The sequence below is a fragment of the Sparus aurata genome, chromosome 7 (assembly GCF_900880675.1).
Source record: "Sparus aurata chromosome 7, fSpaAur1.1, whole genome shotgun sequence".
Taxonomy (NCBI): domain Eukaryota; kingdom Metazoa; phylum Chordata; class Actinopteri; order Spariformes; family Sparidae; genus Sparus; species Sparus aurata.
In genome coordinates this window covers 19,164,565-19,178,382 of record NC_044193.1, presented here as the reverse complement: position 1 = coordinate 19,178,382, position 13,818 = coordinate 19,164,565, and the positions used below count along the sequence as shown (strand labels likewise).

The following is a 13,818-nucleotide window of genomic DNA, read 5'->3' as shown; positions in this document are numbered from 1 at the left end:
TAAAGCCTGACTCTAAACAATCCTCTGTTAGTACAATAAATAAATTATAAATCATTTGACAACATTTGTTCCCAACATGTTTGAGTGTCTTCCCTCAGAAGATTGTTCTTGTTTTTCTTTGGAGATGAAGGAGATTTGTAATGTGGCAACATCGTCTCCTGAGGATATTTTCAGAACAGATGAGATGGAATTGTGGGGGATCGGAACGACTGATCTGAAGTTCACTGTGGTTTCATGCCCCTCAGTGTTGGAGGGCTGTAGGCAGCTGAAGATGCTGCTGAGTGAACAGATGAATAGGGACTCACAGTCCTTTTCACTAGTTGCCTCTGAAGTTAATCTGTCTGTGGTTAATCCCTCTTCAACTGCAGGAAAATATATGTTGACCTTGGAGCCACAGCTTCCTAACAGGGGCTCGTTTGTGGTGAGCTGGGCCGTCATAGCTCTGTTGTTGTTTTTGCAGTTTGCTAAATGTTGCGGAAGATCTGCATTTTGCACAGAGTGACAGAAAAATAAAGCCTGGCACGTAATCTCAGTTTTTTATTTGCAAATTGTCTAGTTTCCCTTCTTCTTTGTCCAGATTTTAACTAAGACATACTGACGATGATGATCTGCTGTTGATTTGATAGTTCTCACCAATCAATTAACAGTCGCTGCACTTCTGTAATGACTACTTTGACTATGTGCTCTGAAATGGATACTTTGACAACATGGTTCGTATGACTATTACCAGGATTTCTAATAATAATAACGTGACCTATAACAAGTTCTTGTTAAACTAAAAAAGTAAAAAAAAACTACTTACTATTACAATAATATATTAATATCCTCAAAAGAAACTTTTTTTCTGTGTATTTTTTATTTCAAACCTTTAAACCTTATTATAGATAATGTAATCTTTAGAAAATAACAGACATAATATCGACAGAATAAAACAAGCGTAGTATTTGTTTAGTCTTTTTATGTGTCAACAAAACCCAAAATGAATCCTTTATTCTGACTTTTGTTGTCGTTGAAGTGATTATCATGTTGGTGGATATGTATTTGGGAAATTAAGAGGTAATGAACATTAATAACCAGATGCCATCTAGGCACTCCAAACAAAAAGGGAAGGAAACCTTTATTATTAAAAAACCTCTATTATAGTGGCTAAATCATTGAAGAGCCAGTTAGTAAAAAAGGCAACATTTCTTGACCATTAGGTCTTCATCTCGGCTCCAAACAACAACGACAAAGATGATGGTAGTTAGATATACGATGAAGTTGTGAGGTGATTTGTGTAAGAGGATCAGCATCCAGGTAAATGTGACAGTGTGGCGTCACAACAGTTCCCCATGCGTCACCAGTGAGAGTTCACTTCTTTATTTTGCAGATGCAGAAAAGCCTGTAGATTAAACCACATGAGCTCATCCGCGTGTGGGAACCTCCTGTAACGGAGCCTGCAGAGGATTTAGAGAGTAACATCACCACACATCACACTCAAGAAGGAAAGAGGATTCGTCTGACTCCGTCAAATTCATATTAGTCTGGAATATGATTGATTTAACGGAGACTTGAGATTGTTTATCTGCCCAAGTGGTTGGTTTGTCTCAGATTGAAGCAGCAGAATCAGCTTCCTTATGACTGTAATTTGAGGAGTTTAAGATTCATGAATGAGTGAGTGCTTGCAGTGATACAAGAAAAGAAAAGGCAGCTGAATTTCCATCCTCTCTGTACCATGGTGTGTAGTATTACTTTATTAAAAAACATAATGTTTCCTGCTCTCCGTTGCACCCACTGACCAAAAAGATGATGTGTTAAGCCCCCCTGGGTTGATCTGGGGCTCTGAGGGTAATCTCGTCAACAGATCAGAGACGCAGGGACTGAGCACAAAGCGGGGCTATGCCTTCCTCCCCCTAATGGGATTGGCTGCCATTGCTAGATGTGCTACTGCGATTAGCCTGCTTGGAAGCATCCAGGGATTTATGTCTCAAGCACCGTGCCCCAGGCAATTAGCACTACATGCTTAGGAAGAGTGACGTAGAGAGTAAATGCCCCGTATCTCAGGACAGAACTGACATGATGCAGAGGAGTATGAAAGGGAAAGTGCCATTTGGTTACTTGATGCATTGATTGTGGGTGCAGTGTGTGCACTGTATCAACATGTTTTATGACTGGAGTTATCTTTTTTTTAATTTCTTTTTTTTTTTAATGTTTTTCTCTAGATGGGCTGCAAGGCTTGTGAGGTAGATCTCACTCTGCAGTCAGATCATATTAAAACAGTTAACTCAGATTTTATAAGGAGGATTCAACATTATTTAGAGGTGTGAAAATTCCCGGATTTTGTTCTCCTCTGTTTTCACCATCACTCACGTGTCTCAATTTTTCTTTTTCAGAGGTTTTCCGTCCGTCAATCCTTTAGCTGCCTGCTGAGCCTATTTGACCCTGACGTCACTGAACTGCATCTCGGTCTGTCTCTCTGGCTGAAGGACAAACCCAAGCTCTATTAAACCTGCTCCTCATTACAAACATATGGGACAAAAGCTTTTTAAATATCAATGAATTCCCATGTGGTGTACGTTAAACAGCCTGCCTTTGTTAGATTTTGATTAAGCAGCTTTCGTTGTGTGATGTAGACAACTTTCCAGTCCAACAACTACTGGGTGTGGCTCCAAACTGAAGCCTGATTAACAAACACCCACGTACTGCTGAACACAAACCAAATAAACACATCTGCAATGGCTACATTTAGACATGAAGTTCTTGTGAGATCCCCCTTTAATTCAAGCAAGTCTAATCCAATATCAAACTCGATGGCCCTGTATCACTTTAAACCACACATATCTCCTTAACCATAATTTTAAAGATCACCAGACCTAAGATCCACCTCAGATTGTACTCACTCATAGATAGCATCCATGTTCTTCCATCAAGATCCAAACATTGTTCTCTGAGTAATTAACAAAAATGTCAAAAATTGCCCTAATGTTAAGAAAAACATAAGAAAACATTCCTGGATCCTTCCCTTTATCTGGATCAACACCAAAAGTTAATGGGGTCTCTTCTGGGCTGGGATCCATCCTCCATCATGGAAATCCATTCAGTAGGTAGTTTTGGTGTAATCCTGCCGACTCCTAATAGCATGATAAACAAGTTTAAATCTTTCAGTGGTCCTGGCCCTGCACGTTGTAGATGTTTCACTGGCTCAGCAAACCTGATTCAAGCGACCAGCTCGTCATCAAACTGTGCTGAATCTGATAATGACCCATTCATTTGAATCAGATGTGTTGGGGCAGGGAAAAAAAGGGTTTTAAAATAAGATTACAAGCACATCGATTTTAATGAACTCACCTATTATGTACCTGTTTAACCTTTACAAAGCTTTTTGTTGCTTTAATAAGATTGATATTACTATTTCATACATTCATCAACAGTTAACTATATTCTTTATGGTTAAGTTTGCTTTTGCATCCACCGGATCTAAAACAAGAGCAATGCCTTATTAAGGTTAACAAATCTTTTAGCATGAACTTATTATCGTTTTTTGAAGACTACCTTTTGAACTTTTTTCTTTACTGGATAGCTAAAGATAGACAGGAGGGAGGAGAGAGGAAATCAAATCCAGGCTGCTGCAGTCAGTTGGGCCTGCAGACTTTTGCAGGACGTCATCCCCTAAACTGTATTATCGGAAGTAGGCAATGCCCAATTAGTGCATTATAAAGGATTTATTAACCTTATACATTGCTCTCACTTTAGAACCCACAGCTGGTTAACTGTTAAGTGCATAGCTGACTACTAATAAATGCAAAATAAAGGATTTATCAATCTTAATAAGGCAACAAAGATGCTTAGCACGAGCTAACTATTAGCAATTAGCTACAAAATTGTTAGTTAAGCTCAACTAAAGTGCATATGATGCTATTATAAACAATTGTAAGAAACTCATTAGGTTATTAATATAACGATAAACTGGTTCATGATGCTATTATTAACACTAATATAGTTTTAGGAAGACATTTTAATCAGAAGAGAAAAATCTTAATTGTCCGATTTTGTCTATGCCACATGCCTAAACAAAGTGAATAAACAAACTGACTTTAAAGGACTACACAATTTCATACTGTGCAACTGTGTTTATATGTGGCGGACCCTTTCTAGCTTCAAACAGTGTTCTGGGGACCTTATTTTCCTCTGAGAACAGCTTGTGAACAGAAGAATATGCAAATCTGCCACCATCTTTTTTTGGGACTCTAAAATTACTAAACTTTCCAAACACTCCGCTGGATTCTGACGCACTTTGTTAACCAAAATATACAGTTAGCGACCTGCCATCTGACTGAATTAGTGACCACAGCCACAGTATCTCAGAATAAGTCCTCCATCACGCAGGGCGGGAACATCAGAGTCCTCGAGACAAGGCCCACTGACCTCCACCCATCACCCCACAGGCCCGTTCGACCTTTTTAGAGCTCAGCTGATCCAATCCTGATCCTTCCTGCCCTTAACCTCACCGTCTCAAAACTTCTGCTCCTGCTGAGAAACAAGATGAATATTGTCTTTTTAAATATTTTCCACCTGATACATAAAAAATGTAGGTCATGTTATTGCTGAATGCCCATCGAACAGCAGAGTTCAATGGCAGTTGCTTTATTTAGCAGGAACCACACCACCTGGGATTTAGAGGACTTAACTGTAAGAAGTTTATGAGAGGTTAATGCCTCCCTCCCTGCTTCGTCCATGTGACTGATACTGAAGTCAAGAGTCGAGGCAGGAAGAACAGTGTGGATGAAGAGCGCAATACCGCGCACAATGACTCCAAACCACACAATTAGATATTTCAGGTCACAGCAACAATGATTTACTGTAAATGCACAAACCAACAGGCTCACTGGTTGCAGGAAATGCATCTGTAGTACATACATGTCATCAGATGTTGCATATATGTATATGGACAAATCAAACCAGATCGTTTAAGCTGAAAAAACTCATGAGATCACTGATTCTCACTGAGAGTGTACCTGAGTGTGTTTATTTTCTCCTTTTTCCTTACATCATTCACTAGTGCCCTCATTAGACTAATAGGATTGGTTGGCCAATCAGGAAGAAGGCACTCCTAAGTCAAGGCTTTAAGGAGAGGAGAATTAGCAGGTGGTTTCTCTGTTGGGCTGGGCAGCTGAATTGATTTGAACCTTGAAAGGGTCCCATCTGATCATCTAATCGAAAGAGGTGAACGAAGCCAGGAAGGCTCAAGCACCTCCCTCTCAATCCCCTTCCGCCTGGAAATCGCCTTTCAGCACGATTAGTGTTGTAACCAGTCTCTGCAGCTTCTCACAGACAACCGTCAAAATTTCTTTCCTTGAGGATCTTGAGTTAGCGGAGGAAGAAAGAATGGGTGCAGGAGCCAGTGCGGAGGACAAAAAGTCTAAGGAGTTGGAAAAACAACTCCAGGAGGATGCTGATAAGGATTCTAAAACAGTCAAGCTATTACTGCTTGGTAAGTGAACTCCTGAATAGTGTGGTTTTGGTCCCATGCTGCAGGTAATGCAAGGTGCTTAGATTGGCAGGTTTCAGCTTTTAAAAAAGAGGGTTAGTAGTAGGTAGGGTTAGCAGTACCTTAGCAACTGTTACTTTTAGTTTTACTCATTTTACATATTTTACACAACTGAATGAAGAAAACTTTGTGTTGAGCATCAGGTCTGCAGAGGAGAACTGAAGCTTGCAGGCAACAGGTGCAGCTGATGCACCAGGACAGTTAAAATATTCAGGAGGAATAATTAAATAACAGCTTTTGGGAAAAAGTTTTAGTCAGATTTTATTGAACTCTAAAAGGAGCAATCCTAATCCTAATGTTACAGATCATTTAATTCTTAAGCCTGTACTCATAACTAAATCGTGTACTTTGATTTTATTGACCCATGACTCACAAATGTCTCCAAATCTTGATTTAGCCATCTGTGTTAAACTGCTGACACATCTGTTCTCTGCTAAGTTAGATGTAAGATATGGGACGCCCAGAGGATTTGCAGGCTGTGCAGATGATTTTTTTCTGGATAAAACCCCACATTAGTCTATTAGAAAGATGGGGGGCTCTTTAAGCTTGTGCAAAACCGAGAGCGCATTAGTGAGAGTACAGTATGTGCAGCAGATGGAGATAAGAGAGCAAAGAGTCCAGGTTGAGTATTTAAAGTGAAGCTCCACAAAAAGGAGGAGTAATTTATAAGAAGTTAGAGAAGAGATTTGCAGAATAGAACAGTGAAATTATAGTTTGCGTCGTTTGAAAGTACAAAAAAAACAGAGCATTAGTAATAGATTTGGACATTACCTACCAATGCACAACGTAAATACTGCACAGACATCAGCTTGTGCAGCTGTTTTGAATTATGTTTTTAAATTATGTTGAAGTATCTTAAATAATTTGCAGGACTTCGTCCATGAAAGCACTTGAAATAATACCTCATATATCTCACTTATATATTTCATGTCAAGGTTGTGATCAAATCGTTTATTTTCTCTGCTGTGTCTTAAAGTCAGGAAAGACGTTTCAGTTCTGATGGAAGGACGTTGGTGCTTAAAAATAATCATAGCCTTTGGTCTAAATGAATCACTGCACAGCAGTGATATGTCAATCCGATTAGCTAACAGGTTTAGTGCAGATCAACTTGCTGAGGTCTATGTTGATCCCTCGACTCACTCAGAAAGTATGCTACATGAAGCTGCGTTTTAACATCGGCGGCGTCAAAACACAGAGGAACATTTAAGATGTTGGTCAGGGAGACAGCGACAAACACAATGTAAACATAAAGATTACCGCTGATTTCATGTGTTATACCTTTCTGTGAGACTGTAACAAATACAAAACCAAAAGCAGGCATGAATTGCTAAATGACAGTGAGTTGTAAAAATTCAACAGTTTGTTTCATAATGTTAAAACATTTTGCAAAGCGTGGAGCTGCAATGAATGTCAAAGAATCAAGTATTTAATGTATGTCCTTTACTATAAAAGCTTGGCAATTATTGCATCTTAAAATGATACTCACAACATATAAAATAAACACTGTTCTCCTTCCACTGGATTAACAGAGGAGGTGATTCTATAGCAGTGCAGTATCAGACATCAGACAGTCAAAGGTAAGGAGAGTGCCATCTTGTGGGCCCTGATGGACATTGTGAAGGTGGTTAGCTCCTTGAGTGAACTGTATGCTTGAAGATTCTGACGACATACAAAATGCCAAAACTGCTACTGCAATTTTTCCCCAAAATCTGAGTCCAATTAGTCAAATTCTTCTCAAACTTCATTCACTCAGATGGTTTCGAAGAATATTTCCCCTAAAGTCTGCACGTTAGAGGTTTTGTCTGACAAAATGTGCATCGTTTCAATCAGTTAAGGCACTTTTTTCTCAGATCTTCAGTGCTACATAAATCACATCAGAGCAACCATCTGTTGTGACTTCTGTAAAAATTATCGACGGTTTCTCCTGCAGGATAAACTCAGACATAGAGGGAAGTCCAGATTTAATGCAGAGCCTAAAGACACATTCGCTGATGAGCACGAGCTGAGAGAATGACTCAAAGAGAGGATGACGGCGCTCTTTACAGCTGATGAACCACCTTCCTTTACTGCACATCACAAAGGGGCAAAAAAAAAACAACCTTGTTATTGACTCACTAATGACTTCTAGCAGAGGAAAAACCAATAGCTTCACCCTGAGAGGGGGTTGATGAGGCCTTATGGGCGACGGTGTGATGTCATTAAACTCTCAGCAGTAAGTCTGCGGCCGGAGCTTAATGTGGCTCCAGTGAGAGCAGGACAGACGGCTTTGGTGGCTTTGTGATGTGATAAATTCCTTCTTACAGTGGTGGTGACATCCTGGGCTGCCTGCAAGCCCTCCAATCCAATTGTGATACCTAAACTGAACATGTATGCACAGTCTACATCATGCATGTATGTACAGAGTTGTGTTTTTCTCCCCTGGAATTAAACTCTCATGCCGTCTAGACTGCATCCACTCAGTTTGAGTAGCTTGGAGATGTTAGTGGCTTTTGCTGCAGCAAGTTAACGCCAAATTCTGACTGAATTATCTGCGTATGGAAATTGGAAGTCTTTATTTGTCAGCGAGGTAACAAATATAAGAAGCCAAAAACTTGTTGTTGTGTTGCGAGGAGATTGCGTCGTTCCTGTTAGCAAGTTCAGTGTCCCCGATTACAGCATCACGAGTTCACACGGCGCCGAGAGCCAGGACTTTATCATCGGCATAATTTAACAGAACAGCTGAAACAGCCAGAAATGAATGCGCATATTAAAATGTGTCCTCAGACAGCACTATCTGGCCTTGCTTTTTATTCACCTCACCCCACCTGCACTATTCTTGACAGCAGCAGCTTCACTTACGGACAGAAGTTTGCTCCGTGCCTGTCTGTGGGTTCTGTGGTTCTTTGTCAAACGTAGTATTTTACAGTTCTGTTTGGCAGGGCATGTAGTTAAGTAAATGGCTTTAAATTCAAACTCAGACTCAGACTCAGACTGATGGCTGGCATGGAGATGTACATGGGAAATTTAGGACACAAATTGATTATTGTGATTTTTCTTGACAAGCCTCGGCGTGATTTCCTGTCAGTCTTTTCCCGTTTTGTACAAACAATGGATAACGGACATCATTTTGAAACCATCCATATAGCCAAACTTTAGGTGTATTTTTGCTGGACTGCTCCTTTAAATCAGAGCACATTCTTTGGCTGTTTATGGCTTCCACTGTGGCATGCCAAAGAGACACACAGCAGTTTTGGCGTCATTGCTAACCTTTTTGTTCTCTTGCAGGCGCTGGCGAGTCAGGGAAGAGCACCATTGTAAAACAAATGAAGTAAGTATTAAGAAAATTACTTCTGTGTCATCCGCACCGTGTGAGTAGAAAGCAATCGCAGTGCAGCTGAACGTTTTTGTCTAATCTCATCAGTCAGGCACACAGCCAGCAGGCCAAAGCTCCCTCATCTCTGTCTGTTTCTCTTGCACTGAAGCCTTTTACAAGAGGTCAACAGGGCAAACATCCGCTTACTCTGATTTGTCAGCACTTGTTTTGTACAGTTACTTGGCAATGAGAGCCGAGCGAGGGCAGAATCACACCACAGGGTGGCGCTGTGGGGCCTAGCTCCAGTAGATATCCAGTTTGTCTCTTCAAACTCTATGACTTTTAACATGTAGGGGAATCAAACCCAAAACATACATGTTTTGTTTTTATTGAAGGTTGCTATATGACTATAAATATGACATTTTTCATCTGATGAATGTACAACATTTTAACAAATATATATATTGTGTTGCCTGTGTACAGGATTCTGCATCAAGGTGGTTACACAAAAGAGGAACAGTTGGAGTTTAGAGCGATTATCTACGGCAACATTCTGCAGTCTGCTCTGGCTATCATCAGAGGCATGGAGATGCTGGGCATTGATTTTGGCTCGTCCACTGGACAGGTCTCATATGACACATGATTAACTTGTAGAGTTCACTGACATAAAATCAAACTATAAACAGTTATCAAGAGTGCTGATGGATCTTTGTTCTGTTTGATATGAAACCACAGGAGGATGCACAGAAGCTGCAGAATTTGTCTGACTCCATTGAAGAAGGCACGATGCCCTCTGAGCTGGCTGACGTCATCAAGAAGCTGTGGGCTGACTCCGGCGTGCAGGCCAGCTTTGAGAGAGCTGCTGAGTTCCAGCTGAACGATTCTGCTGGCTAGTGAGTCGACATCTACCACTGGGATTGATGGAGGAGTGGGGGGGTTACATTCAGAACTAAAGAGGCTGCTAGTTTGTCATTTATACATCAGAGCGGTTTCATATCTGAGGCCTGATTGCTGTTTGTTCTGCCATTATCAGCTACCTCAACGAAATGGAGAGAATCTGCAAGCCAGAATACCTCCCCACTGAGCAGGATGTGCTGCGATCTCGAGTCAAAACAACCGGTATCATCGAAGAACAGTTCTCCTGCAAAGAGTTGCACTTCAGGTAAGTCACAAAGAGGGTCCTGCACAAAACCTTACAACACAGTGATGGAATTCAACATTCAACATCAACATTTCTGGAGATCTGAAGACTAGACAGGAAAGTAATCTGAAAAGTAACTAGTAACTAAACTGTCAGAAAAATGTAGTGGAGTAAAAAGGACATTATTTTCCTCTTAGTCGTAGTGAAGTGAAAGTATAGAGTTGCTTTACACTACTTGGAAATAACTGAAGCGCCTCAGATTTATTTGTACATTACTTGAGTAAATGTACTTAGATGAAATGATGATAAATTATGAAAAATAAAATACGGAGGAAGGGTTTTTAATCTCAGTTACTCAAAGAGCATGCTTGAGTTTTCTATCAGCTGTTTTCAGTGATGGAATGTAATTAAGTAAAGCTACTCAAGTACAATTTTGGGGAACTTGTACTTTACTTGAGTATATTTCCATCAAAAGTGCAATGTTTCCCGTCTGATTCTGATAATCAGACCAATTTTGATTGTCGATACGTGTAAGTATATGTATAATTGACTTTGACTTAAATATCAGATACTTTAAAACATATACTCTTTTTAAGGGGAACTTTCACTTTAACCAAAGTAATATTTTAAAATGATAGATTTACTTTTACTCAAGTACGACCTTTGAGTACTTACCACAATCCTGGTCATGACCAGAAGACTGACTCTGACTGTCTCCGTGGTGAACAGGATGTTCGATGTGGGTGGCCAGAGGTCAGAGAGAAAGAAGTGGATCCATTGTTTCGAAGGTGTGACCTGCATCATCTTCTGCGGAGCCCTCAGCGCGTATGACATGGTGCTGGTAGAAGACGACGAAGTGGTGAGTAGAGACTCAGTTACCTCATCATAAAGCGTGAGACGGACATGTCAGCTCTGACAGTAACTCACCCTGTTTTTATCTGACCTTTTCAGAACCGCATGCACGAGTCCCTTCATCTATTCAACAGTATCTGCAACCACAGATTCTTTGCACTGACCTCCATCGTGCTTTTCCTCAACAAGAAGGATCTCTTCGAAGAGAAGATCAAGAAAGTCCATCTGAGTATCTGCTTCCCAGACTATGATGGTAAGGACTGATGCTGCTTCAGTGGTTGATGACTGATACCTGCTGCACCCTGTGTTACGACGGGGGGGAGTTTGTTTGTGAAGTGAGATGATCGGGCTACATTCATCAATGAGATATAGAGATAGAGTTAAATGATAAAGGAAGAGTTAATTGATTAAGAAAGAAAAAATCAAGTAAAACTGCATTTCAGCTGACTGACAGTGATGCAAATGCAGAAGAATTAATGTAAGGATTTAAGGATCTGGGTCCTTTCCTGAAACAAAACTCAATAACATTGTTTTAAATCCACTCCCATCTTGATTTCCTCTAGGCCCAAACTCATACGAAGACGCCAGCAACTACATCAAGGCGCAGTTCGAAGAGCTGAACATGAAGAAGGGCGTGAAAGAAATCTACTCCCATCTGACCTGTGCCACGGACACAAAGAACGTCCAGATTGTGTTCAACGCTGTGACGGACATCATCATCAAAGAAAACCTTAAAGATTGCGGTCTTTTCTAAGCTGCTCCAGAGTGAAAAAAGAGGTGACCACATCACATCACCTCACATCAGACCCCCCAACAATTCATCTTAACCCTCAGGCAGGGAATCATATTTGGTCATCTTGTGTTGCCACGAAACAACTTCTGACATAACATGAGCTCACATGGACAATTTTGACCTCTTGGGACTGCTGAAGATGAGGAAGAGAATAAAAAACAAAATGCAGCTCCTGAAATTATTTGCCATAAAAATCTGTTTCTACCAAAGTGGCAGAACAACATAACTTTTTGTATTTGATAGCAGACAGATTATGACACCAACCCTGAAGCTCTTCATGTAGTAAACTGTTAACTTGTAATGACTTAAAGGGTCATTCCACCAATTTAAGTGTGTTTACAGATGGAATACTTCTGCGTCTGTGGAAAAAGTAGTATAATGCTTATTGAGGCTCCAGAGGAAGCTTCAATTAATCTGATAAAGTGCCTCCAGTGATGTCACTCACTGGCCCAGTTGCATTGTGGGTACTGTAGTTGGCAGGTTTGGAAAAGGAAGAGAAAAAATGTGAAAAAGAAAGGTTGATCATTTGTTTTTAAATGGTCCATAATGAGTCCAACAGTGTTCTGGGCTGCTTTTCAAACCTGGTGCGTACATTACCCACAATGCAATATAGCCTCTGACATCCCTGGAAGCAACTTATCAGATTACATGCAGTTTCGTCTGGAGCCACTAAGGGCTTTACACTACTTTTTTCACATATGTAGTTGAGTATTTGTTGTCACAAAAAATATGTAATAAATGGAGGAGATTCAATTGCAACAGTTGAGCCCTGTTCACCTGTAGAGTCTTGCCTACAGGTCTCATATTGTAGAAAACCAGCCTTCAGGTATTCCCTGATGTCACAGCTATACAGTCACCACCCTCAGAAACGCAGTGAGCGGTGCTTGCTCAGGCCTTTGTGGGCTGACCAATCAGAGCAGACTAGGTTATTCTGGAGGATAGCCTTTAAAGAGACAGGCAGTAAACAGAGTGTTCAGACAGAGAATCTATGTCGTAAGTATTGGCCTGAAAATGTGCATGTTTGAGATTGATTTCATTGTTTTCTTCTTTGCAGAACCTCCTTTCCTACCTTAACCCCTCACATATTGGCATTAACTGAGAAGTGCACTGATGGAGCCCAGAGGATCCTCAGTTTGACGTGTTCATGCCATCACTTCCATGCCAAGTCCTGGTCCTTGACTGCTCCTAGCACATCACCATCTCCAACAGTACATCTCTGCAACACAGTGCACGTCCAGCTGGGCTGAAACAACCATCAAGTCACTGCATTGTTGTTGTGGACATATAGCTTTCTACCAAGATTCTTCAGTTTTCCTTAAGTACAGTATTTGTCTAATGCCAGAAGCTGCTGGTCTGAAAGTTTGAAGATGAAATAGTTGCTCATTCGATCCTCGTTGCTTCCTTTTGACTACTGTGTTGTGAGATATATTTACTATTAAAACCAAGCTCTGTAAAATAAATAAAACAATTAAGTCTGGGGGAAATATCATTATATTTTGAATAGCAACATCGAAACCTTGTTTTTGTTTTTGAGTACAGTAGTCGCTGTGGTCTTGATATTTAAACTGTAAAAAGTTGCTGTGCAAATATCTCAGATATTCCCAGTGCTTGCAGTGTGTCGAGATTACAAACCAAATTGTACATGTATCTAATCTAAATAGTGTTAATGTATCCAATTCACTTAACATTTTAATGTGATGAACATGGTAGAGGAACTTTGTACATAAACGTAGATAATTCAATATATTTTGAAAGATAAATCTGTATGGAAATATATGAGAGAGAGGGAAACATTAGAGGGATGATGCTTTATTATGAAAAGGGAATGAAAATCTACTGAGTATGTTCTTTCTTATGAAATGTAGCGGCATGAAATAAAGATGCATTAACTTCACTTGCGTGTCTGTTTCTTTGCTGCTGAATCACACCATCACTCACTGAATAATGTAAATTCACTCGGAAAAACAGGACCGTCGGCACTGAGCGATAACCTCGGGCTGTTACTTGTTGGGGACAGGGTTGCTGTTATATAAGTTCGCTGTTCTAACAAGAGAGGGGAAATGGCAACGTATGGAAGTCCACTGACAATAAATCTATTGAGAGCGAAAAGCAAATTAACCATGTAATTAATCTGCAGGTTGAGATTTACTGTACGAGTGTGAACGGACAGATTCATGAATCATGAATGGAGCTGACATACAGGAACCGTACCG

At 40.4% G+C, this 13,818-nt stretch overlaps 1 protein-coding gene across 1 annotated transcript; it reads left to right on the top strand.

Annotated features, from left to right (window-relative positions):
* Positions 1-5,114: 5,114 nt before the first annotated feature.
* Positions 5,115-13,499, top strand: gnat2 (guanine nucleotide binding protein (G protein), alpha transducing activity polypeptide 2). Its single transcript, XM_030423084.1, has 9 exons — positions 5,115-5,470; positions 8,792-8,834; positions 9,303-9,444; positions 9,555-9,712; positions 9,853-9,981; positions 10,690-10,819; positions 10,912-11,065; positions 11,376-11,589; positions 12,660-13,499. Exons 1-8 carry the CDS (start codon positions 5,365-5,367, stop codon positions 11,564-11,566), a joined length of 1,053 nt encoding a protein of 350 aa, XP_030278944.1. The 5' UTR covers positions 5,115-5,364; the 3' UTR covers positions 11,567-11,589; positions 12,660-13,499.
* The last annotated feature ends 319 nt before the right edge of the window (positions 13,500-13,818 follow it).

What these genes read in the sequence shown, in the direction of transcription:
- gnat2 (XM_030423084.1), top strand. Translation starts at nt 5,365, where the DNA reads ATGGGTGCAGGAGCCAGTGCGGAGGACAAAAAGTCTAAGGAGTTGGAA. An exon ending in TGCAAAGAGTTGCACTTCAG is followed by an intron (nt 9,982 to 10,689) that starts GTAAGTCACAAA and finishes CGTGGTGAACAG; the next exon opens with GATGTTCGATGTGGGTGGCC. An exon ending in CTGCTTCCCAGACTATGATG is followed by an intron (nt 11,066 to 11,375) that starts GTAAGGACTGAT and finishes GATTTCCTCTAG; the next exon opens with GCCCAAACTCATACGAAGAC.